A 26,888-nucleotide genomic window follows, 5' to 3' on the forward strand; every position below is an offset into this window, starting at 1 on the left:
CCGTGGTTCTCAAATCACGGAGACCGCTGCTGGAATATTTTAATTACGCCGAACAGCGAGATGTTGCCTTACGCCAGCTAGTGACCTCTCATGTAGAGAGAGACATTGGCTTTTTAATCCAAATGCAGTGACCCACACCCAACACCTGAGAATGTATATGAGACGGGTTTGCAAATGAGGTGTTTTTTTTTTTTTTTTTATCTCAATATGATATTTAAGGAGAAATATCTTGTTAGTGCTGTAGCCGGGCGTTGCTAAGCTCAAACTGTAGGCATTGTCAGTTATCTCTATGGACTGGGAGTCCCGGAATAGCAACTATCTTTTTTTTTTTTTTAATCTTTATTGTTGAGAGTATTACATAGGTCCTCCTTTTCCCCCCATTAAACTCTTCCAGCCCGCTCCCATCCCCCCGCCCCGCCCTCTCCCCCCCATTGTCTGTGTCCACGGGTGATGCATATGTGCACACAAGTTCATTGGTTGATCTCTTCCCACCCACCCTCCTCTGTCTTCCCTCTGAGGTTCAACAGTCTGTTCCTGCTTCTGTGTCTTTGTGTCTCTTTTTGTTCATCAATTTATTTGGTTCCTCAAACTCCACATACTAGTAGGAGTAGGATCATGTGGCGACTCTCTGTCTTTGTCACAGCAGAGGATTTCAACTTGTAAAAATTAAATATTTCAGAATGACATTGAAAAACATTGAAGATTCCACATACCATGTACTGTGGATCCCAAGTTTCAGATTTTATTCAGTCATGCAGTCCACTCGTGGAAATAGCTTTCTTGCTTCATGTTACACAGCTTCCCCTACAAGCACACTGCTGTCATGTGTTTCCTGTGTGTCCACCCTGGACAGCAGCAAACAGAATCAAGGTTGGAAACCTCAGCCGCTGCTTCTCTGGCAGCCATGCAGACGTGAAAATTGCGCGTCATTGGCTATGGAGCACCTACACACGTAAAAGCTAATGTGGCCATCGAGACCAAGAAATACTGTGGGACCCGTCCATTAATCAAGGTCACATAATTCTCTGTTGAGAATCCATCCTGCCCAGAAGCTACAAGAGATGGAAATAAGGAAGAAACGGTCTCACCTCTCTGGGCCTGGTGGCGTCCTTAGAGCAAATAAGGAGAGAGCCCAATTACAATATAATAAGCAGTTATTTAGTCATGCATAGGCATCGATTGTACTCATTAATACTTAAAGGAACCTAAGAGGACCTTAACTCATGCCCCCGATTCCAAGCCCAGCCGGCCCCCTGCCGAACCACAAACCAGGGATGGAGCGAGCACGGGTCATGATCTCAGGCCTGCTGTCAGCGGAGATGAACGTGACTTGACCTAAGACCTTTCCGTCCTCCTGGCAGCACTGAGCTGATGATTGGCCAAGGCCTGACTAGCTTGGTGGCAGCGCCTCCCAGGAGTTTTGTTGGGTTCCAATCAGAATCGCACTCCCTTAGGGCAGAAGGAGTTCCCACCTGCGGTCCCAGAGCCAGGAAGGAACGTTTTAGCAAACGGGTCATGGCTTTCCTCCATCCTCCCATCTCTTGCTCTGAACTCTTCCCCATGGGTCATGTCATAGCGCCTCTCTTTCAGGAGGAAGGGGAGGGGAGGAATCCGGGCCGAGCCCAAGCACATTTGCTCACTGAGAAGCAAAATGGCTGGTTTGAGTTTGGTAGAACAGTCATGATTTGAGATGAAACCATTGGGAACGTGATAAGACATTATGATTTGAAGTGTACATCCTTCCATCAAAAACCAGCAAAAGAGTTAAGGAATTCCACCAATCAGACATCACATCGGGGTTCTTAGCCCAGCAGGCTCACAGGGGTCATACGTGCTTGGGCTAAAGCTTGTATTAAGGATCCCTGCAGGTATTCTGAAATTAAAATAAGCATAATAACTCATTCTTAAACATTTTAGATGCTACTTGGACTATTAAATAGTCACATTACAAAATCAGAGAGTTTTAATCCATTCCGAAAAAGTTTCATTGTCTACCTCTGAAAGATAATGACCATGTCTAGATAGTAAAATCACAGGATATTTCCAACGGAGGTACATGTCACTTTTTGACAAGACACAAGTAATGAATTTCATCACATAAATTCCCATTGGGTGATTATGATCCCGAGTTTTATTTTTGCCCCAGCAATTACTAATGTCATGGCTGGATACCCGTGCCCATTAGTGGCTGCTTCCGTGTTGTGTGTGTGTGTGTGTGTTTAGGATGGTTATTGATCTCTTGCTGAGCTGAGATTCGGGTTTCCTGCCAGATCGCTTGATTAATGGGTTGGTTTCTATAAGTGGACTGAATGGGGATAGGAAGCACGGGCAGCCTGCTCTGCCAACCCCAAACCCGTCAAGACGCATCGCTCGTTATGAAACAGTTATCAAGGATACATGAAAAATTAATTGGGCTCAGTTTGATTCTGAAAAGAATCGGCTTTCTACTTGGCGGGCCCTCCCCCTCCCCATTCATTCCAGATGTTGTGTGCCATCCCCCGGAGGAACTGCAGAGGGAGATGTATTAATACATTGTATTGATTAGATCAAGACCCCTGACAGTTATTTGTAGAGAGACCATCTGGCCGCTGTTCCAATTCCTTCACCAAAAACAGGACGCGACACGTTATTAATCTCCACTCTCTAAGTATAGGCAGTTGCCTTTTCTGCTAAACTGCATTTTCCCATTCCGTGGGAGACGGAGGCAGACCTGAAGGGTGCAGAAATTAAGGTTATTACACAAATGGAGCCATATGGTCCAAATATTTCAGCAAGAAAATTGCCAGGCAATAAAAATTGCTCCTGCCTTCCTAATGGTGTAAATTACACTTTAACCATGGCTCTAATGATGTCCTTCTGCCGCGCTTAACTACTGTTACATGAAGGACATTGTTTTAAAAATATAAAAAAAAAAACACAAGTCAATGCCAGCAGCGTGTTTTACAATCTGTTAGTGTGTCATTAAGAACCCTGTCAGAATTACATAAACATCATGGCAGGCAACCCGGCATACAAAGGAACGCGTACGAAATGGAAACCGCCTTGAAAACTCGTCTTTCTTACCTCTGTTGTGTCAAGAACACAGTCCCCTCTGCAGGGCTCTCAGGGGGAAGCCCCGTCCAGGTCTGGACCCTAATTCTCTTGTCCTAGGAGTGGGCCCAGGTGCACATCTTGTCCCAGGTGGGGGCCAGCTAAGCAGTTCTGGGCCAAAGGATAGAAGTTGACCTTTGTAAGTGTTTCTATCCTTGGGGAGAAGGGATAACATGCGCCATGGTCTCCCTTAAGAGCGACAAGTAAGGACTAAGATGATAGTTACCACTCTGTTTCTGAAGAAACCAATCCTGCTGTGTGGGGACCAATATTAAAAGGAGGGTTACTCAAAAAAATCATCACCTTTTGAGCATAGCAGTAAAGACAGCTGCTTTTTGAGGAAGTCGGTGATCTTTCACATGTTTTTGCACCTATTAGACCAGTGGTCGGCAAACTCATTAGTCAACAGAGCCAAATATCAACAGTACAACGATTGAAATTTCTTTTCAGAGCCGAAAACCGACTTCTGCGCATGGGCCACGAAGTTTCAATCGCACTGTACGTGCGCGCCCGCACGTGGTATTTTGTGGAAGAGCCACACTCAAGGGGCCAAAGAGCCGGATGTGGCTCGCGAGCTGCAGTTTGCCGACCACTGCATTAAACCATGACTGATGTTCTTCCTTTATGACCTACCATGTTCTAGAAATACATTTAGATTGAGAAGAGGTGGGACCTCAGGAAACCCCACCTGCGTGTCCTTTCTGCTCAGAAGTACCTGGTCCTCAGACCTCACGCCTCGGCATCTTTTCCTTAACGGAGCGATAATTATTTATTAGTGGGATATGTGCTTCTTCTACCCAGAAATTAAAGTTGTTAGGGGCACCGTGCATCCAGGTCCCTGCGGCCGGATGATCACATCTGTTAGAAATAAATCACTTAAAAAAAATTATATTAGTCTCACAGACGGTCCAGCCATGGAAGGGGAGGGGAGGGAGGGGCGCATACGGCGAGGAAGCGTGTTTTTAAATCCTGTGAAATAGAGTGTGGTCATTGTGTTGTCAGCACGTCCCAGTGACATTCAGACATCAGCTCAGTGTTTCCCCTCTTTGAACCCCAGGTGGCCAATTAGCAATGTCGGCTATTTATTCATTACAAAATAGGCAGGATAAATTGAATGGTTAGATTAGCTAATAAGAATTTTTCGCAGGGAGCAGAATAAAAAATGATGCATGTAGAGAGACCAGGAAGAAAAAAAAAGATCTTTGGGGAATTCTGGAAACAATCTGGAGGAATCTTCCTCTTAGATGTAGCTGCAGTTTCAACCGGAAGCAAGGACATTATTTCATTGGGAAGATTTAGGGAGAATTTCTCTGACAAGGTTTCTTCCTAAAACATTTTCTCTCTAATTCTCTCATTTGTGTTTCCTTAGAGTTTCTTTCCTTCCTAAGGTAGAAAGACAGTTGAAGTAACTTGCAGCAATTGGTAGTTTCATTAGGATGTGTCTGTACCTCTTATTACAAGAAGCAATGTCATTTGTAGCCTCTAGTCATCAAGGCACAACCCAGCAAAGGGGAAGGCAGTGAACTTACCTTAATCTTGTAAGTGCTCATTTTTCAAATGTGAGTGGACTGAAGAAAAGATTATATAATGGCCTCTCTTTATAATTAAAATTCCGTGAAAATATGTGTAGTAAACAGATTAACTTGAGCATTCTCATTTTGTGGCCAAAGATTGTATGCTTCTATCGATGTGACATTTATTCTGGTAAGTCATGGTTTTTTCTGTCATTGCGATATGTCCCCTCATAAGAACAGTTAGAAGACAGCGAGGGTTTGAGGGTTTTTTAATTGATGTAGTGTTGACTCATTTACGTGACTTGAGGATCTGTAGACGCTGATGGAGGTTTTCAGAAATAACAGATTCTGAACTCTCACCTTGAAAGGTCCAAAGAGATAGTGTTGATTCTTTTGGTTTTCTAACTATCAATAACTAGTAATTCTCGTTATTAAGGGTCTGCCTCCAATAGCATCTAAAAGAAATGACTCAACTGGTACACCTTTGAACACCAAAGATATCCTTTTAAAAGTCAACGTTTGTTTCAGTAGTGAACGTTTCTGAAGGAAATGGCTTCAGTCAGAGTGGGTGTGGACTGAAGGTCTCCTGAGAATTTTCACTTTTGAGCCCTTAAGCTAAGGGCTCCATTCAGAAAGGTCTGACTCCAGTCTTTCCATAAGGAGAGCGCCCTCTGCTGGGTCTGTGTATATACCACATGTCTGCTTAGTCCCAGAAGCCATGTGGGCACCAACCCAGCCAGTGAGCAGTGAAGATGCAACCTCAGCCAAAGTTTTTGGAAAATCCTTGCCTCTTCCGGGCTGGGATGATTGCAAGTGTGGAAGCGGCCATCGCTCACTGCAGTTTTCTTTTTACTGCTGGATTATTGCACCCTGCTGGGGGATACATCTGAGCATTTCAGTGTCCTGCTTTGAAAATGCCCAGATGGTGACTACGTGCTCGGGTTGGAATGGGGCCGCCCTCATCTTTCATGCTCCGGAGTCTGCCTAGTTATCAGAGAGACACGAGACAAGGAAAATCCTCCCATTTTTCAGCTCCTCTTCATCTGTTTCTAGTCACCCACAGTGAATGATGCACTTGCACGATTGTTAAGAAGACAGTCACCATGATAACTGAGCGTCACTCCCCAGACTGGGGAGGCCCTGCGCCCACAGCTCCCTCCCGCTCCCCTCCCGGCATAGAATCCTCTTGCAGTAACGGATTGCTTGCAATCTTGTAAGTAACAGGGGACGAGAGGCAGTGTAAATGTTTCACAACTTGCCGGCGTCACTTCGATTTGCATTGGTCTTCTTCATTCTAAGATTTTAAGGTTAATAGAGAATTGAAATCAAATCACTTAACCTGATTTGATTTCAAAACCTATGTAACTAGAATTACTAAACCTATGTAACAGTGTGACTGGTTAAAATAGCCCACGTGCATAACGGGTTTAGCATGATTTTATGACATGCACATCTTATAGGGCTTTTGTCTCCAACTCTGTTCTTCACTGTCAGCCAGGCAATGACCACTGGTGTCATTTTTATCAGTAATAGCCATCACCTCTCACTGAAAAATTAGTAAGGGGATGAAATTTATTTTTCACAAATTATCTTTAAGCATTGATTTTCCACAAAGTATTACTGGACTTAGTCCATCACAAGGCAATGACCCCAGTGAGTTACTTGATTTTATTTTGGAACTTCATTCATAACAAAACAGTGATGGGATTTTTTTTTATTTTTCAGAGAGGAAAATGTGCTCTGTTTTTTCCTTCTTAATAATTGCTTTGCTGAAGGAAAAATGTGAATATAGGCCGGCTGTCTCCAAACATTTTAGAATGTGCACCCCTGTAATAACTTCTGGAACATACCACCCCACAATATGCACATTTATAAATTATAAAATATATACTGGTGAAAAAAATTATTTACACTAAAAGAAGAGGAATTTAAAAAGGAGTAGATATGGATAAATCATAAGTAGAATATTTAATCAATCATGAGCTACTATTATTAGCTAGTATCTCAAGGCATAGTACAATCCTAATATATAAAAAGCCAGGGGCCATCATGACCAAAACAACCGCGGATGACTGAACAGCAGGCTGCATGGGGTGACAAGGCTGGCAGGGGGGCTAGTGAGTAACGACAAAACGACTGAAAAGCAGATCTGCGTGGGGCGACCAAGCCGGCAGGGGGGAAGTTGGGGGCAACCAGGCCAGCAGGGAGGGGGCAGTTGGGGGCAACCAGGCCGGCAGGGGGTGGGCAGTTAGGGGCGATCAAGCAGGCAGGCAGATGAGCAGTTAGGAGCCAGCAGTCCCAGATTGTGAGAGGGATGTCCGACTGCCGGTTTAGGCCCGATCTCCAGAGTCCTGGATTGGAGAGGGTACAGCTAGTCTGAGGGGCCTCTAATCTTTAATAAAAGATTCATCATTAATAATATTATGTGCCACTCTATTCTCCAAATGATCCCCTTGATAATTTTTTTTTTTTTTTGTCGACTTCTGGTCGAATATGACTGGACTGTTAGTGTTTATACCTCATACTATGGCTGACAAAGAGCTTGAATCACAAGAAGTGAGAACCTGGCCATTTCCTTGTTCTTCATTTATAAATGTACTAGAGGCCTGATGCATGAAATTTGTGCAAGAGTGGGCCTTCCTTCCCCTAGCTGCCGGCACCGGCTTCCCTCTGGCACCCGGGACCCAGGCTTCCCTCGCAGCCCTGGCTTCGTCCGGAAGGTTGATTGGAAGGGCGTCCGGTCTAATTAGCATATTATGCTTTTTTTATTATAGATGGTTAGAATTAGATTTGAATCATGTTTTTTAATTCTTGTTTCCAAAGATAGCTTAGCTCAAACTATTAATCCATTTTGCATGGAACCATAAACTGTAATATTATAACACTATCTGTTAAAGGCGACTAGAGGAGGTAAATATTTCCATCTCCTCCAGTTGTAAAACTCCCATTCTTCCCATTCCAGGGACTAATCCAGACTTCATTCATTCATTCATTCATTCACTCATCCAATTGATACGCACCTAATATATGCCAACTGGGTATACAGCAGTGGATAATCCAGATGAAAAATCCTTCCTTCTTTTATTCTAGTGGGGAAAGACTGTGTGTGTGTGTGTGTGTGTGTGTGTGTGTGTGTGTGTGTGTCTGCACATGCGTGTGCAGCATTTGTGTGTGTATTTATGGGGTACAATGGAGAAAAATCACAGAGGAGGTATTAGGAGTGCTGTGACAGCAGTCAGGGAGTGGTATGTTGGTCAGTCCTGGGAGGGGGCAGGGTGTGGCCTGTTGGGACAGGGAGGGTGGTATTTAATGTAGGGGCGTCAGGGAAGGTCTCACAAGAAAATGAGACTGGAGCAGAAATTTGGAGAGAAAACAGTTCAGAAATAGAGATGTATAATCTGATTCTGGGCTTCACTAGTCTTCCAGGACCCATCAGCATGTGCACTGACCTTCAGCTTCGCATTCTAAAGGTCATGGTCAGCCACCAGCACCCCTTTGACAAAGAAACGTTGCTGGGCCATGTCAGACTCAGCCATCATATGAGTTGTGTAGCATAGACATTCCCCCAATTTTTTAATTTGTTCTTTGGGTCTATAATCTTCACATACAAGTAAATAAACCCTCCTTGAATGAGAGTCCATCCCCTGGCTATCTAACATCATTCATTTCTTCCCATATAATCTTCCAAAATGTCCCATGTTCTAGGACTAGGTAAACCAGAATAGGACTCATTCATTACAAAACAGAGACATACTTTCTGGTTACTATATCCATCTCCAAGCCCCAGGAGCTCTTGATAATGTCCCCAATCTTCCTCTAGTTTTTGTCATAATTCCATTTTGGCAGTCTGTAACCCCAAACTTAAAACACATCATATATACAATTGTGGGCTTAATACTCACAAAAGTCCATGAGAAAGATACTATTATAAACCAACTAGAGGCCCAGTACATGAAATTCATGCACAGGTAGGGTCTCTAGCAACTGGTCGCCTTCCTTCCCCCGGCTGCCTGCCTCAGCCGCTGGCCCCGCCCCCTGGTCCAACTCCTGGTGGAACTCCCAGTTGAGGGGACAATTTGCATATTAGTCTTTTATTATATAGGATACTCAGAAATTCGCCTAAGGTCTCTCTCATCTGAGTGACAGAGATAAAACTTGAACTCAGGTCTTCTGATTCTGTTGTTTGCTTTTTTTAAAAAAATTGTTTTTGAGAGAAAGGAAGGGCGAGGGAGAGAAACAAGAGAAACACTGATGTGAGAGCAGCACATTGATTGGCTGCCTCCTTCGTGCACCCTCCGGGGGATCTAGCCCACAGCTTGGGCATGTGTCCTGACCAGGAATCAAACCAGCAACCTTTTGGTGCACGGGAGGACACCCAACCAACTAAGCCAACCAACAAGGGCATCAATTGATTGCTTTTGTATTAAAGCATCTGGACTCTCAAAGGTTTGCCTCATTCCCCAGACTTTAAGTCACAGGGCTTCTCTCACACATAAAAGAGATCATTTTTGGCTAAAACAAGCCAAGAAAAATAATAAAGTATAGAACAATTTTAATAATGCATTCAAAATGCCAAACTCACAGCACAGTTTCTATCCTTCGTGAGAAACTATTTTTTTCCAGTTCTGTCCAAATGTCTAATAGAAATGATTATGCAGAATTGAAAACAGCCTTTGATTTGCCTAAATGAAAATAAGAACCACAACTTTGTTCTGGCTCTTGGAACAAATGAAAGGTGTTTTTATTTTTAATTAAGTATGCTTAGCGTAAGAACATTGTCTCTTAAGGTGTAATGACTAAACAGCCGCCATCATTTCCTTTTGTTTATTCATTTAGAATGCAAATAAAAGCAGATAATCAATAGATCATAATCTAAAACTAGAGGATTTACAAGTTAATAAGCTTGAGTCAATAAACATTCCATAGCGAAGCCCTCACTGCTGAACCCGACATAATTTGCTTTGCACTAAGCTGGTTGACTTAATGCTTCAATTTAATTCTAATATTAACTAAAAATTCCAAAGAAAAGGGGAAATTTTAAATCCTGTTCTATTAAAATGTTTTCGAAGCAACAACTCAATATCGTATCACAACTGCTGTGCATGCCCCCAACATCGACATCTACCCACACCGCCTGGGTTCTGATTGGTCGTTAACCCCTTTGGAGCCTGATCCAAGTGCATGGCGGGAGCTTTTCAGGGGTCTTTCTCGTTCAGTTCATGTTCAATTATGATCGTATTCTAACATCATATATTGAGTTTGCTATCTAGCTCATTTCTTTTCTCAAAACACAATATTAATCATCTGTTACAGATTTAATTAAAAGCAGTAACAGAAAACCTCTCTGGTAGAATTCTCTGGTCTGGGGCCTCTTTAAAATTGGGGGCTGATCCGGGTCTTTGTTTTATTTTATTTTAAAGCTGAGCAATCTATTATTGAGCACATTGGTTAATTTTTTCTATTTTTCTAGAATTTTCCATTCTATGTTTTTACATTATCATAAAAGTGTTCACATTTTCCTGCTTCCAAGGGTAACTTGTATTCGGTCCAGGGCCCTGTCTACACTCCTTTCTTAGACTCCCTAAGACACTTCTCAGGCTCATTTTGTACTCTCTCTCCTTAGACTCACTCCACACTCTCTTCTTCACCCCACTCCTTTATTTTTAAGTCCTGTCTGACTTCACTGACAGCCCAGTGTTTGCTGAGCACTTACTCAGTACCAGGCACGATTAGAGACCCTTGGGATACAGCTGAGATTGAAACAGACACAGGTCCCCTCCCCTCCCAGTGGAACTGACATTCTGATAAAGAGAGCTAGACAATCCATAATCATCATGATAACCAAATAGGGTCTATCATCTGTTGGAAATGACGCATGAGGACTTTAGAGCAAGGTAGAGGTGTGTCCTCAAATGGGAGGAGGAAGAGGAGAGCGGGCAGTTGCAGTTAAATAGGAATCAATGAGGAGATGAGCTCAAGTTACCTTTGCAGACTTGTGGCTAACGTGAGTCACAGGGACAAGGAAGCCAGTCGGAGAAAGCTAAGTATCACGTGATCTCACTCATAGGTGGACTCTAAGGAACAAAATAAACCGATGAACAAACTAGATCCAAAGACATAGAAGCATGGAACAGACTGTGGAACCTCAAAGAGAAGACAGGGTGAGGGAGAGGTGTGTGGGGGGGGGGAGGGAGAGAGGTTAACAGGGGAATTTATATGCATACATGCATAGCCCATGGACACAGACAATAGTATGGTGAAGGCTTGGGAGGGACGAGGGCTGGGTGGAGGGGATCAATGGGAAAAGAACAACAACAAAACCACAAAGGGACATATGTAATACTTTCAACAGTAAAGACAAATCGTTAAAAAATTTAAAAAGTGAGTTAAAGGGAGAAGAAACAGCCAGCCCGGGGCCCTCAATAAAGATGTTTAATCAGGGATTGCATAACTAGAAGACTGAGAGTGGAATGAAATTCGTTTCAATGTAGTTTAGTACAGTTTCCCTGGTGTTGCCATAAAATACATGGCCAGAGAGGACCTGCTGGGCCACGGAGTTTGCTCATGCTTCATTTTAATAGAGTGAAAGTCCCGCTTTTTAATATTTAGTGTGACTGGTCTGCCACTTCAACATTTAATTATCACAAATTTAATTTTTTTCTTCTCCGTTGAAAAATGGGTCATTTTGAAGCCATCCTTTTTTTATTTTTTAACCCAATGTTTTTACTGTAGCCGAGACATCATCATTCATTTTACAAGGACTCGAGCGAGCTTTTGCTTTATAGATTAAATTGATACAGCCCATTAGTCTATAAAGAAAATGCCTGTGAATTATCTTCTTTTTGCATTGACCCTCCCCCATTATATAATCGCTAGCATTATCCAATGAAAGAAAAAAAATAACTCCCCTTTTCACATACCGTTCTTCTTTTATGAATGCAGGTGTTTGTGGGGGTAAAGTGCACACTGAACTCACACGTGAATACTCCATACCAGACATTTGAAGTTGGAAATTTACAAATGTCATGAGAACTGGCCTCTGGCTAGTCAACTGTCATTACTCGAAGGGAGGGTGTGCTTTTCTGTTTTCTTGAAATGTTTTCCATGAAGCCCCGTAACCTGAGTTAGAACCCTGAGCTGGGAATGCTTTCTTACCGTGTGTGCCTTTTGAATGATCTTCATTCTATTTCGCCAATAGTATCCCTGACCTTCCCCAGCTGCCTGGTAGCTGTTGGATGGGCAGGAGGGACTGCGGCAAGGGCCTTGATGACTCCACACACACATGTCCCACGACCAGGAAGAAACATGGGCCAGGTACATGAGATTGTGATAGCGGGTCGGGACGGAGGTCGTGTAATTGGCTTAAATTCAGTTTAGTTGTCATAATCCCCACCTCGACTGGTTTCAAAAGACAAACACTTGCGTCTAAAGAGTAATTACAAATTTTGAAATTGAGCAAACATTCAGCAAAAATGTTTTAAATCTAAGTATAGACTCTTCTACTACCTTCTGACTATGGCAGTCTATACTTATTGGCTGAATAACAAACGAATGAATGAATGAATGAATTGTTGGCAGATTTTTTTGTTTTGTCAGTCACTGGCCAAGACCTATACCACAATAGGGCAAAATTGTGAAGTTCTTCCATTATTCCTTCAACTTTCATTGTAGAGCTCTTTATACATAATTAGTTCTTAAAATTATCGCCTAACGTTACTGCTTTTTAACAAATGTAGTCCAGAAACTAGAAGGTAAAATGCACAGCCCTGTCCCATCTCTTTCCAGCCTTGACCCCCACTCTTTCTCTGCACCCACAACACGTCCGCTCCATTCAGCTCCCCGCTCTTCTCTTCCTCCTTCCAATCCCTCACATATTTTTATCCACTCAACCGCTACTCATCCTAATCAGCTCCCAGCTCCCAGTGAAGTTGTCGCCTGCCTCTCCCTTCCCCATAAGAAGTAGCCCCTCCTTCTTTCCCCAGCACTCCGTTGGTTATAGCACTTACCACACTGCAGATTGTGTGTATCTGTATTCATAGGTTAGCATGTACGACTGTAGATTATAAAGTCCTAAAAGTCAGGAGCCTGGTACCCATCTTATATCTATCACAGCAACGTTCCAGAATGTTGTACAAGCCAGATGCTCAAACCTGTTTAAGCTATTCAGTGCAGCTGTTGACCAAGGATCCTGCATGTTCCACTGACCATCTTGTCAGCCGCCCTGCCACTTAGCAATGCCACCTAGCGTGTACACAGAATTTATGCACCTACGACCATAAACCATGAACCTGAAGGATATTTTTTTCTGTCTTTCTTGTGAGCTGTTCTTTGATTCCGGAACAACTCTGCAGGTGTGTACGCCATCAAAAAAATGTGTCTTTGTCCCACCAGCCAGGAGGTATGTGGGCAGAGATGACCATGGTAAAACCAGTGTGCATGTGACATCAGTGCATGCCTCCTGGTTCCGTTAACATTTTTGCAGACTGGGAGGTCTCATACATAGGTAACCACAGGTAAGGGTTCAAGGTTGATATTTGGCTTTGAGTAATAAGGAGATCACTTCCATATCAAGACGGATCTCATTTTTTACAAACTAAGTAAAAATGATACACAAATGTTGACCAACCCTTGGAGAAATCAAACATTAACTTTATGACTAGAAAGACAGATAGCCCCATAACACCCAGGCCTTCGATTATCTTGCTTTCAGGAATCAGAGAAATATTTTCTGTGGATTGATCAGGATGAAGATGTATGTAAGTCATCCAGGGCCTAAGACATGCTCTGCCCCGGGCATGATGTTTAGGTATCGGTAAATGAGATCTCTCCCTGCTTGTCATGCTTGGTTTTCAATATAAACCGGAAACCCGCCACACCCATTCTTTTATTTTATAATGACAAGGTAAACTATGGCTTATGATAAAACCAAGCGGTTCCACTAAAGTAAACAGAAGTTAATATATTTAAATCGAGATTCCTTTTAAGTTTCTCCTTGTGCAAAAAAGAGGACATTGGCATTCAGTGTGATTAAGGAGGGGAAGGATTTAAGAGCCAAAAGTCAGTCATTTTAAATGAAAAGGGGCAAAGACAGAAGAAACCCCATCAAGCTGACGATCAGTGAAGTTGCTGCTGACCAGGAAGGTGAACCCTTCGCGAGGGTAGCAAGCACACAGGATACTCCGCGGATGAGCACATCAGGGCCCGGGCATCCCTGTTGGGGTTCAGGGCGGGAGAGGAGCAGGTGGAAAGACGCCCGGGGGCCACGGTGAGCGGGCGCGGTGAACATGCACCACAAAGACCAGAGGGAGAGCCCTGCAAACTGCTGGCTCATCAGATCGATAGCCTCGGAGATGACTAAGTTAGGTTGCTTTATGCAGTTTAAACATTTGTGCAGGAAGCCTCCCCACGCAGCCTTTTATTGACAGCTACGGATCAATGGTAATTTTTGATCATTTTCAACCTACATAAACCTATTGACCCCGTGGACACCTTTGGGGCACTTCAAGTCGTCAAAAATAATCAGAGGAGGAGGTGCAAAATTGTCAGCCTGCTGGAGGCGCCCAGTGGAGAGGTTCAGATGTGGTTCTGATTGCCAGCAGAGCCGCGCCTGGCAGCCTGGTCCAGGGCGGCCTGTCCGTGTGTCTTCTGAAAGGACGATCCGATTTGTCTCCAGATCCTGACCCTTACGCATATGAGTTGAAAAGGGAAAAGAAAGGGCTACATTTCATTGGAAATACTAGGTTGTGGAGAAAGGATTATTTCTGTGTTCCTTGGTTGAGTCATTCTTTTCATCTGCTGCCTAACAGAATGAGGTAATATACGTCTAGAATAAAAAATATGGATATTGTGTAATGTGGACATGGAGAGGAAAAAGAGAAAAGGGAAGCCCACAGGTCAGGGATAACATGGAGGTGGGGGGAGGGAGAGACAGATGGAGGTAAAGAGGAAGGAAGGATGGATGAAAGAGAGCTATATCTACCGAAAGCATCCATCAGTAGGACAGAAGAGTGAGGGAGAAGAGCGAGCAAAACGATGCCAAAGAAGAATGCATATTAAATTAAGACAGTCTCTATGTGGGAGGAAAGAACGGCCGGAACAGAAGAGAGAAAAGCCCTGGCCAGTCTTGCTCAGTGGTTAGAACGTGGCCTGAGGACCAAAGGGTCTGGGTTAGATTCCCAGTCAAAGGCATGTACCGGGGTTGCAGACCCGATCTGGCCCAGGTCAGGGCATGTGCAGGAGGCAATTGATCTTTGTCTCTCTCTCCTCCTCCCTCGCTTCCACTCTCTCTAAAATCAAAGGGAAAAAATATCCTCAGGTGAGGATTAACAACAAAAGTAAATACATAAAGAAGAGAGAAAAGCAGTCAAAGATTTTAATGATGACTTTGGCAGGTCAGTGGTGCAGACTGCTACGTTTCCCAAGGAAGGAATTAAATCCAAAACATTAAAGATTGGCAGTGCTCAAGCAAGTTTCTCGAATGTAAGAAAAATAACACGTAACTGAACAAACAAGACACAGCCCCATCCACAGAGTGAACTGTGCCCAGACTTTCCAGCAGGGATCTCAATGGTGAACTTAGGTGTTGGAAATCTACTCAAGGAGAAAACAACATAAATGATTTTCTAAAATGGGAAATTTATTACAATAAGTTGGTAAGGGTGGTTTTGCTATTTTAAACTTTTCATTTTATCTGGCCTTTGCTAAACATTGACAAAAAGCAAGCCTATTTTTGAGATTTATTCAAGGGGTGTGTGTGTGTGTGTGTGTGTATTGCTCTTCAGAAATAACACATTAACTTCATATGGGAACTTGTCCTCAGTCAAAATTCATGATATCCAAATTCTCCTTTCCATTTTCAATGTATGGTCATTTTTCTTACTTTTATTTTTTTTAAAGAAATAACCAAATTAAGCAAAACAGCCATTGTGACCACCTTTTGTAGGAGCAGATCTCACCACGTGTCTGCACCAGGCGGGCACGAACTTCAACTTGAGGTCTGCAGGCAGAATTTCTACCTCGGCCGAGGCAGGTTTGGAGGCCAAGGCATTCCGAATACTCCTGCTCTCAAGGATCTGAGGATACACCCCTGTGCGTTAGAGGAGTCTGTAAGGAAACCGGTTGTGTCATTGCTGCAGTGGTTGCCTGGCGTGTGTCGTGTGGCTGAACCCCGGGTGTTGATCACCAAGTACTCGTGCTACCAGAAGTGTTTGCGAGTATTGCCATCTAGGGGCCGGATGGGACTCTCGGCTCAGAAATAAACTGTAATTGAGCAGGTGCTGCTATTGACCATATACATATGTTGTTGTTTTTTTGCTTTGTAACCCACACGCTTTTCATGCTTCCGATGACAAAAGCTCTCTCTGAACATCCCCCGACAGGCTACCTGTATTATAGGTAATCTGTGAGGTGATTACTATTTGCTTTGGAGCTTAGGCGTCTTCTGGATCCGAGTCCTGAACAAAGAAGTTTCCTTTTCTGCATTATTAATCTTGCCCGTGTTTGCCCTATTTCCACCAAAAAAGAAATCGTTTATCAGAAAAGAGTGTTTTGTAACCAGGACTTGCAGCAGCCTCAGATTTAATATTCATTATGGCCATTCCAGCCCTGTGCGATATTTATCTAAAAGACCAATCCGATGTTGTGGAGAAATCAGTTTTAAATATTTATGGGCCGAACTTTTAATATTTTAAAAAAGAGAAATTAGTATTTCTGGAAAATTTGTTTCAGAGTCTGGCCGCTTAGCAAATGTTTAAATATTAAAAGATTTCAGGAGGTTAGCATGTAAATATCATAATGGCACTTATGGAAATAGGAAAATGGACTTAACTAGTTTTTAATAAGGAAAAGAAATTACATTCTCTCTGCTTGTGAAGAAACATCAGCACAGTTGGAACTTGTAACCAAGAATGTGAGGAAATGGTGTCAAAAATTATTTCAGTGGTATATTTTGGTTTTGGCTACCAGTGTGTATTTTCTTTGAAAGATGGTTCCATTTGATCTTGCCACCTTGTTTTAGGTTTTAATCATAATGACATTTGGATGCCTCCCCATGAGAGAGAATCTCCATACACATAACTTTGTCTGATGCCTTCTGGTACCTACTCTCAGAAATAACTTCTTCTCCAGCTCACCTCCCTCTTGCCATGCCCACCAAGAGGACAATTGTCGCATTTAAACATCCAATGGACCAAGGTGACCTCACACACCATGAAGTATAAACATCCTATTAAGCCAGTCAGAGCTTCCTCGGGGTTACTCACATCCAGTGGATGTGGTACAGAACAGGAAGTATATATTTGTGTGTGCGCGCGTGTGTGTATGTGTGTACACACATTACTGGTCCACTTGCAGACATAATTCCTATCTGTAAACACACATATCTATCCAGCCCAGATGTAGAAAAAGCATTCGGGGCTCTTTCAAAACATTAAGATTCTAAGCTCCAGTTAAGTTATGCAAAATATGTTAAATATTGCTCTCCAAGCAGAAAGAGAACACACAAAAAACTCATTCTTGCGTTCTTTCGTTTTACTTTAAATCAACAAAGTCCAAATTCTCAAAGCCTAGCTTACAGTTACTTGGAGTAAGTTTCATAGTTTCGGTTATGGCGTTGTTAACAAATGCCAATATTTTCACATTTGTATTAATGGTAGACTTCTGTGCATTTAATAGTCCAGTTGGCTTGTTGTTTTCTTGGGTTTGCTTTATTGTAAGATGTAAATACGCACCAAAAGAATGAGAGAAGGAGATTGGGAGGTGGGCAGTCTTATGTATAAACAGGCAGCGTGGGGAGCTGGTGAGAGAGGATTAGGTTGTTCAGGTTAAGTCTCCACACATTCCATTGTGAGTTGGTGATCTCTAAGGCATCACAGAATTTTTTCTTTAGATTCTGTATCACATCCCAAGGGTTGCAAGCTCTGAAAAGGCAAGGATCCTCTCTGACCCACACTTTGTATGTGTCTGAAATCACACAACCAGGGTGTCAAGAACAAGATAAAAACCTGGCTGGTGTGGCTCAGTGGTTAAGCACCGACCCAGGAACCAAGAGGTCACAGGTTTTATTCCTGGTCAGGCACATGCCCGGGGTTGCAGGCTCAATCCCCAAAAGGGGCTGAGCAGGAGGCAGCCGATCAGTGTTCTTTCTCTCTCATCAATGTTTCTCTCTCTCCCTCTCCGTTTCCCTCTCTCTAATATCAATAAAAAACATATTTTTTAAAAAGAACAAGAAAAAAATCCCGTTGTTTCCTTAATAGTTCAAACCTCTGCTGTGGTATTTGTGCCGCCATCACCAGTGTGTCTCATTGAGTGACTCTGCCGCTGTCCATTTCCTCACAGGGAACAAGCCACCGGGCCCACCTGTTCGGGTTGGAACCCTTCACAACGTATCACGTGGGTGTCGTGGCCGCCAACGAGGCAGGAGAGGTGTCCAGCCCCTGGACCGTGGTCCGGACCCCGGAATCGTCCCCGCGTGGGCTGAGCAACCTCACGGTGGAGCAGAGGGAGGGCGGCCGGGCCCTGCTGCTGCGGTGGTCGGAGCCCCTGCGGGCCAACGGCGTGATTAAGGTAACACCCCGAAGACGGAACCAGCCTTCAGGCTCAGCTATTTCCCATTTCCCCAAGAGCAGTGGGTGCTGTGGGGTGAAAACTTGCTCTGTGCTTGTATGAGGAGTGTTCAGACGGGTTCCCTCAGAACCAAAACGAAAAGACTTCTCTCCCAAAGAACAGGCAATTCTCGTTTGGCCTGTAAGAGAATACAGTGGCTAGTTCCAGCTCGTCATCCAAGGTGGTATCTGCATTTATGTATGAATGTATACGTGTGTGCGCCTACACACACAATCACACGCACACACCGGTACGAATGCTGAAGCACTGTAATTCCATTTCCCAGGAAATGTCATGGGAGATGGACAATGTGGATGGGACCTGCTTAACCTACTCAGGATGAGGCCAGGGCACTTAGTACCCATAAAAGAGGGAATTTGAATGCTATTCCCTCCTTTTAAAAAATATATTTTTTTTATTGATTTCAGAGAGGAAGGGAGAGGGGAGAGAGATAGAAACATCCATGATGAGAGAGAATCATTCATTGGCTGCCTCCTGCACGCCCCCTGTTGGGGATGGAGCCAGCACCCCAGGCATGTGCCCTGACTGGGAATTGAACTGTGACCTCCTGGTTCATAGGTCGGTGCTCAGCCACTGAGCCACGCCAGCTAGGCTATTCCCTACTTTTTAAAAACTACAACTAGGAGGAATCCCCACAAGCACTCATTTAAGTCAAAGAATCATGTTCAGCAGCCCTTAGCTTGTAGATATACACTTATCTACTATCCAACCTTTAAAAAAGAGCAAAGAAAAACATTGCTCCTCTTTCTATGGACTTGACATCATATTCCCAAAGGTAGTATCGGACCATTCTTTCCGGGTGAGGGTCATCACGATGAGGACTAGCAGCGGGGAAAGGTTAAAGGGACGAGGTGGCCGCACCAAAAAAAAAAAAATCCAATGCCACCTTCACCCTCCCTCTGCTTCTCTTCCGGCCGCAGACCTACAGCATCTTCAGCGACGGCAGCCTGCGGTACGCGGGCCTGAGTCGCCAGTTTCTCCTCCACCGCCTGGCCCCGTCCACTGTGTACACGCTGACCCTGCAGGCCTGCACCCGGGCGGGCTGCGCCCACTCGGCGCCCCAGCCCGTGCGCACAGACGAGGCCCCTCCCGGCTCCCAGGCGCCCCCCGCCATCCGGTCCGTGGGCCCCACCCGCGTGGAGCTGGCCTGGCCCGAGCCCGTCCACCCCAACGGGAGGATAACCCGCTACGAAGTGATCCGCAGGTGCGGGGAGGGGGGCGCGTGGGGGAACCGGACGGAGGAGCGGATGGTCTGCCCGGAGTACACGGCTGACGGGGGCGCGTTCGTGTGCAACGACACGGGCCTGCCGCCCTGGACGCCGTGCGAATACAAAGTCCACGCGTGGAACTCAGCCGGCCACGCCTGCAGCCCGTGGACCGCGGTGAGGACCGGGCCGGCGCCCCCGGAAGGGCTCTCCCCACCCGAGATCACCGTTGTGTCTGTGGGTCCCCCAACGCTGCTCATCACCTGGCTCCCCCCAGCGCAGCCCAACGGCGCCGTCCAGTCCTACCGGCTCCACCGGAGCGGGGCGCCCCGGCCCCTCCGCTTCGACGCCGGGACCTTCCATTACACGGATGCCCAGCTGCTGCCCTTCTGCACCTACAGCTACGCGGTCACCGCCTGCACCAGCGGGGGCTGCGGGTCCAGCGAGCCGGCCCGCACCACCACCCCCGAGGCTGCTCCCGCGGGGGTGCGCCCGCCGGGCCTCCGGGCCCTCAGTGCCACGCAGATCCGCGCGTCCTGGTCGCCGCCATCCGCGCAGAACGGCAGGATCACCAGGTATCTCCTCCGGAGTGAGGGTCAGGAGCACCTGGCCGGGCGGGGCCTGTCCCTGCTGCTCGCCCACCTGCAGCCGGACACTCGGTACAGCGTCTCCCTCGTCGCCTGCACGCGCGGCGGCTGCACAGCCAGTGCGCCCACCTCGGCCCGCACCATGGAGGCCCCGCCCCGGGACATGGACCCTCCGGAACTGCAAGTGACGGGCTCGGGATCCATAGAAATCACCTGGAGGCCCCCCAGACACCCCAACGGCCAGGTCAGAGGTTACGAACTTCGCCGGGATGGAACCATCGTGTACTCCGGCCCGGAAACGCGCTACCACGACTTCACTCTCACCCCCGGGGTGGAGTACGGCTACACGGTGACGGCCACCAACAGCCGGGGGGCGGCGGTGAGTCCCCTCGTCAGGGACCGGACCAGCGCCTCGGCGCCTTCAGGGATGGGGCCCCCGAAATTACAGGCCCGGGGTCCCCGGGAGATCTCAGTGGCCTGGGACCCCCCGGTGAGGACTCACGGCCAGATCGCCAACTACACCCTCTTGGTCCGAGGGCTGCTGGAAGGAGAAGCCAAGATCGTCCCCATCAACGCCAGTCACCCCTCGTTTGGCACCCGGGTGCTCGCAGTCAACCAGCTGCAGCCGTTCAGCAGGTGGGTGCTCCCTCTGGGCCTGAGAGCGAGCCCCCCCCCCTCCGCCCTTTCTGTGGTGGGAGCCCCACATGGGTGACACCCCCGGCCCCGTCTGCGTAACCAAAGGGAATGAGGGAGAAGGAAAGGTGCTGGAGGGAAAATTGGGGGTGCCATGGAATCGGTGGGTGTGGGAACCGAGCCCAAAGCTCGCATTTGCAGCCGTAGGCACCCACTGCTCCCAGAACCCCCCTCTGTTGGGAGGGGGCGGTCCTGCTATGTGAAGAGAGAGACCTTTGCAAGCGGCAGGAGACCAGCGAGCAGACAAAACGTAATGGATTGGTGGAGTTGAACTGGACGGCGATAAGGTGTCTCCGTGATGGATAATCTGTCGTGTGGCGGGGTCACCTTTGGCCCCGGAAGGTCTCCTCGTGCCGTAAGGGAGCCGGTTGTAAAGTGTCAGGTATCAGGTGTGGGGTTCATGGCCGTGCAGGCCTTACCTCCCCGGTGCTCCTTCCCGGCCTGGGGGCTCTCCTGGGGAGACTGTGAGCCCCCGCTGCAGCGTTAGGGGAGCCCAAGGCTGTGGAAGCTGGCTGGTTCCCCAAGTCCGCCTTCTGCACCGCGGGGCGCAGGAATTCCGCAGACGGGAAGGGTTTGCGTGCTGGAGAGAATCGTGAGCGTTTATCCCACGCGCTCCTGTTGGGGGAAGAATGCGCCCACCCTTCCCAGACAGGTGAGCTGCTTTGTTTTGGAAAGCCAGGAGGATTTCAGCTGTTTAGAATTTCTATGGAAATATGACTTTGTTACTTTTTTTTTTTTTTAATTTATTTTAGAGAGAGAGGAAGGGAGAGGGAGCGAGAGATAGAAACATTGATGAGAAACATAGTCTGCCTCCTGCGCGCCCCCTACTGGGGATTGAGCTGATGACCTTTTGGTGTCCGGGAAGATGCTCAACCAACTGAGCCACAGCAGCCAGGCAACTTGGTTACTTTCTAGAAGGATCGGCTTCAATAAGAATAAATATAAGCTTACTGGCCTTTTTATCCAAAAACTCTTAGGGTTTATTTTTACTGATTTTTTTTTCTTTTTTAGAGAGGAAGGGAGAGGGAGGGAGAGAGGGAAGCATCAGTGATGAAAGAGAATCACTGATCGGATGCCTCCTGCACACCCCCTACTCGGGATTGAGTCTGCAACCCAGGCACGTGCCCTGACCAGGAATCAAACCCGTAACCTCTTGGTTCCCAGGTCGACACTTAACCACTGAGCCACAACTCCTGGGCAACTCTTAATTTAATAAATATTCTCCCCAAAAAAACCCCAAAACTCTCTTTTGCCAATAACGGGTAATTTCTGCCTTGTGTCCTGAAGGTACGAAGCACGAATTCAAGCCTGCACCCCGCTGGGATGCGCGTCCAGTGACTGGGCATCCGTGCTGACCCCTGAGACGGCCCCGGCGATGCAGCCGCCCCCACACCTGGAGGTGCGGATGGCTCCCGGGGCGTTCCAGCCCGCGGTCTCTGTCTGGTGGGCAGGGCCGCTGTGGCCAAATGGACACGTTTTATACTTTGAGTTGTACAAGAGACAGGTGGCAACTCAGCCTGGGCCGCCGAACCCGGTTCTCACCTATAATGGCAGCGCCAGCTCTTTTATGGATTCCGAACTCCTGCCTTTCACCGAGTACGAGTACCAGGTAAGAAACGCGTATTATCAACCACTCACACGTCCCCAGTGGGGGGCGTGCAGGAGGCAGCCAATCCGTGATTCTCTCTCATCATTGATGTTTCTCTCTCTCTCTCTCTCTCTCTCTCTCTCTCTCTCCTCCTCTCTGAAATCAATCAATATATATTTTTAAATAAAATACAGGTTGTAGGCACACATTGGCGCCTGCCTTTGAAAAGTGCTTACATTTTGAAAAGCCGCTTAGAGAAACACGGGGCTTAGGGAGGTTAATATCCTGGCTGCAGAGGGGGCCGGGGTGTGAGTCCACTCTCTAAGCAGCTGCGGTTCTTACCTGCGGGGAGGGCGCTCAGTAATCCTGCATCACAGTCACACTCTCCCCTCGGGCTCCTGGGGACCGGCCCGGACCCCCTTCCGTTGCATCAGGCTGTGGGTGACTTCCTTAGTTTTCCTGACACTGGCCCCCTGGGACACATAAGCACCCTCGCACACGCGGGGTCTCCAGAGGCTCCTGGTGCCTCGTACCTGGGGGAGGGAGGTGGGGGGCTGAGAAGCGACAGGTCAGCCTGGGGCGGAGGGAACCCTGTGATTCGCTCTCGTGTGGGTCTGCCCTGCAGGCGGGTGCTGTGGGAGCCCACCCTGGACGGCCGCTTTCCCACAGGCCCACCCGCCCCCAAAGGGATGGAGGGAAGGGTCGAAGGGGACGGGGGATCCCACCGCTCCGGCCCCTCAGCGAGGCGGGCCAGCCCCTCGCCTCCTGCCGCTGCTCTTCTCAGGACGACAGTGACCCTCCATCCGCAGGGGCTGTTGCTGCATTTCTGTGATGAGTGGCTTGTTCTCCGGGCTGCCCCCTCGGCCCGTCCCTCTCCAGCGCGCTCTGTGTCCCGTTTAGCAAAAACTTCCTGAGCCTGGTTTTTGTCTGGCTTTGGACACGCATGTAAGGAGGTATCACTCTCTCGAACGTATTTCCGGCCAGCCTGGAGGCTTCTGTTTGGTTAGCGTCTCCCGCAGGAAGGAAGCTGCGCCCGACCCCAACTCCCCGGCTCCGGGTTCAATGGTTTACTGATATCGTCTGACACAAGGCAGCGCATTTGTCCTAAGAGTTCAGAGCCTCCGTGCTCCCGCGTGGACTGAAGGCCATCGGACGTTTCCATGAGTAGAAATCTGAAATCTGCCCCTGGGCCAGGGCCCACGGCTTTGTTTTGCCATCACGCCCGTCATTCCGATAGGAGATCATTTCTTCTTAGTGCGTGTGCGCGCCCTGGTTCACACGTGTGCGCGCCCTGGTTCACACGTGTGCGCGCCTCTTCGCTCCTTTCCTGCCTCTCCTGGCTCCCTTAAAGAGAACTGCACCTGCGAGTAATTCCTGGGCCTAAGGGTGCGTTGCCATTCAGTTCACAGTGAAGGTCTAGGTCTGTATGAAGCAGTCACATCTACAGGTGGAAACAAAAAGTGTTCATGCGTTTTTGTAAATCTGATGCCTTCAATTGAGATCTTTAAGAAATGGCTGAGGCTCTTTCTTGTAAATTGATTTATCTATCTGCCGATGAGTCTGATCATTACCAAGATGCCTATCAGCGTCTGGGAAGCTACACGGTTCTCTCCTTGATGCCCATATCCGTAATGGAAACGGAAAATATATATATATTTTTTTCTTTGAAGAGCCATTGAATTGCTCCAAGGTTTGCTTCTGCTCATACTTTTGGATGGTTTGGAAAGTGTTAATGAATAAGGCAAAGTAGAGAATGCCATCCAGTCAGCAAATTTTGATGTAGAAACAATATTTCTGAAAAGCCAGGCTTCCGTTTATCCTAATCCTCGGAAGTTCTAGAATGGAGGAGCCTCTGGAGGAGGGTACCCCTAGAGAAGCGGGCGGAACCCAGAATGCTGTGCGGGGTTTGCTGTTGTTGATTCATAGCAGCCGGAGTCACAGAGTTGCTATTTAGTCCCACTCTCTCTTCCAACACTCTACCGACCAGTAATATTAATAACCAGCTTTACCTGTCGAGTGCTTGCTATGTGCTGGGAACTATGTTAGACTTTTACACGTATGTACTCACGACAACCATTGGAGATAGGGTTATTGCCAATAGTGCACCTTAGAAATCAGAAGACTCGCCCTGACCAGTTTGGCTCAGTGGATAGAGCGTCCACCTGCGGACTGAAAGGTCCCATGTCGATTCTGGTCAAGGGCATGTACCTTGGTTGCGGGCACATCCCCAGTAGGGAGTGTGCAGGAGGCAGCTGATCGATGTTTCTCTCTCATCGATGTTTTTAACTTTCTACCCCTCTCCCTTCCTCTCTGTAAAAAAATCAATAAAATATTAAAAAAAAAAAAAAAAGAAATCGGAAGAATCAAGAGGTGAGTTAACATGCCCAAGGAGACAGTGGGTGAGCGGAAGAGCTCAAATTTGAACCTTGAGATCCAGGTTCCAAAGACCATTCGCTTAAATTCACTCCACGGTAGCTCCAAATTGCATTTGCATACAACTCTGGGGCTTTCAACAGTCTTCATAAAATATTTATAAATGCACTTACTTACCACCCAATTCTTCATAAATGTATAGAAAATGTACGTCATGTAAATCTGAGCATAGGCCTGTGAGGTGGGTAGCCAGTTAAAGAGGCAGCTCCATAGAGCTTTTCAGCAAGTTCCCCCTTGGCTGGAGCCCCCCAGGACTGCTTATGAAAGAAAGCAACCTTGCAGTCGTGTCGTTTCCGTCTTCCCGCCTTCCTGTTAGCCACGAGTCCCTCTGACCACAGCTGTGCCAGAGCCCCGTTGGCATTCTGCTCCTCGAACACACTCAGAAGCCAAGACAAGCTCCCCTCTCAGAAGGCATTGGCACGAGCGCCCGGGAAGATGTACTCCAAGGTTGCAGATGAATTGATATGATTTCGTTGATTGGATCTTTTTATTTATGAGGCATAATTTATGAGCGCTGGAGAGCAAACTGCACTGAGTGATGACTAACCACAGCCCGAGTCATAAATCAGGGGCAGTGAAAGAAATGGGGATTCTGATCGAATCTATTGAATTAGCTGTTGGCCTTCGCCAATACAGGTATTGGAAAGACCTTTTTAATATCTATTTGTCTCCCTCCTGGGACTGTGATAACAGTCTGGTTACATGCCCCCGGGAAACAAATAATTTAATAGTTTGCCTGTTAACATGCAACCTATTTACTTGAGTTATTAATTATGGGCATGGCTGTTCATGTAGGATTTTTATGTATTTTGGATGTGAATTGTCAGGAAAATTTATTTCCCTGCTCCAGTTTTTCTAAGCAATGACGTTGCCCCCTCCTGCTTCTTGATATTCCTATGTCCTTGGTGGTGTCCAAATGCATTTTATTTTATCAAAAATTGTCATATTGCAGAAGGAAGCATGTTATAGAATATTCCAAAGTTTCAAAACCCTCAGACATTTCTCTCTAGCTCAAGCCTCTGAGAGTCACTGTTATAATTCAACTCACAATAAGCAGCAAAATCGCAAATTGCTCCGAGAGCAAGGCAGCTACTGTCACTACGTCAGGAGTCAACAGATGAGAGGGCTTTTCTGTGAAAGATCGCTCGCTGATTGAATTTGGTTGTTCCTATATTCTATTTTTTATGGAAAATGATAGCAAACGGTGTATCCAAGAGACCTCCGCTGGATCCAGAAAGTGTAGAGAGCAGATGCTGACACGTTAAGTAATTAAAAATTTTAAGGCAAAATGCAGTTAATTGGTCCTTGGGGGAGGGAAGAGTCAATAAAAAATACTTTTTGATGGACAGTAGCATAAAGATGGTAATAACCGCTAGTTAGATGTTTCAAAATTTAGATCAAAAATAGAAATATGAACAGAAATGAATCTAATAGTTTACTGGTCAGTTTTAGAATTTGTGGTTCAGTTATTTCAGTTCTTTTCTGTTTGTTCAAATGGTTGGCCTGGGTTTTCTGTGACATCTGACATTGGACCCCTTTTCATGTTTACACTGAAACCCTAAAGGAGAAAGCACCTGACTCGGCCCGCGCTGACCTACTCACTTTTACGGCCCTTCACGGGGACATCCCTCCCTCTGACAGCTGTAACGTGTGTGTATACACACCTTCACGCGTACAAGTGTTTGCTGCACCCAAATTAGGAAGTTGTCTCAGTGCAAACTTTAACCATCTTTTTTTAATTATGAAAGAATAAATATATTTGGCTGGATACTTCCGGGATAAGGACACTCTGAATTAATCAAAGCTGAGCAGCATCCGTACATTTTTCTCTTGGCCATGGAATTTGTAAACCTTATTTCACCCTCCTTCCCCCGACAATGTCCCTTTTTTTCTATGAGCAGCCCACACACAGTGTGTTTCTGTTCCCAGTGATCATGGGAGGGAATCTTGGGATACAAATCAAAAGGAATGGCTTGTCCGTTAGGTAAATGGTGACTAGGTAGGTAGGTAGGTAGGTAGGTACGTACATACATACATACGTACATACATACATACGTACATACATACATTGAATAGAATAAGAGAAAGAGTGAATAGAATGAGAGAGAGAAAGAGAGAGGGGGGAGAGAGAGAGAGGGAGGGAGGGAGAGAGAGA

At 46.5% G+C, this 26,888-nt stretch overlaps 1 protein-coding gene across 1 annotated transcript in view; it reads left to right on the top strand.

Annotated features, from left to right (window-relative positions):
• Positions 1–26,888, top strand: part of USH2A (usherin) — a 407,070-nt gene that overhangs the window by 347,456 nt on the left and 32,726 nt on the right. The window contains exons 61-63 of the mRNA XM_054712927.1: positions 17,940–18,167; positions 19,148–20,655; positions 22,000–22,321. Of these exons, the coding sequence (XP_054568902.1) occupies positions 17,940–18,167; positions 19,148–20,655; positions 22,000–22,321 (2,058 nt within the window). The remainder of the gene's footprint in view (positions 1–17,939; positions 18,168–19,147; positions 20,656–21,999; positions 22,322–26,888) is intronic.

This window comes from Eptesicus fuscus, chromosome 24, assembly GCF_027574615.1.
Source record: "Eptesicus fuscus isolate TK198812 chromosome 24, DD_ASM_mEF_20220401, whole genome shotgun sequence".
Classification (NCBI taxonomy): Eukaryota; Metazoa; Chordata; class Mammalia; order Chiroptera; family Vespertilionidae; genus Eptesicus; species Eptesicus fuscus.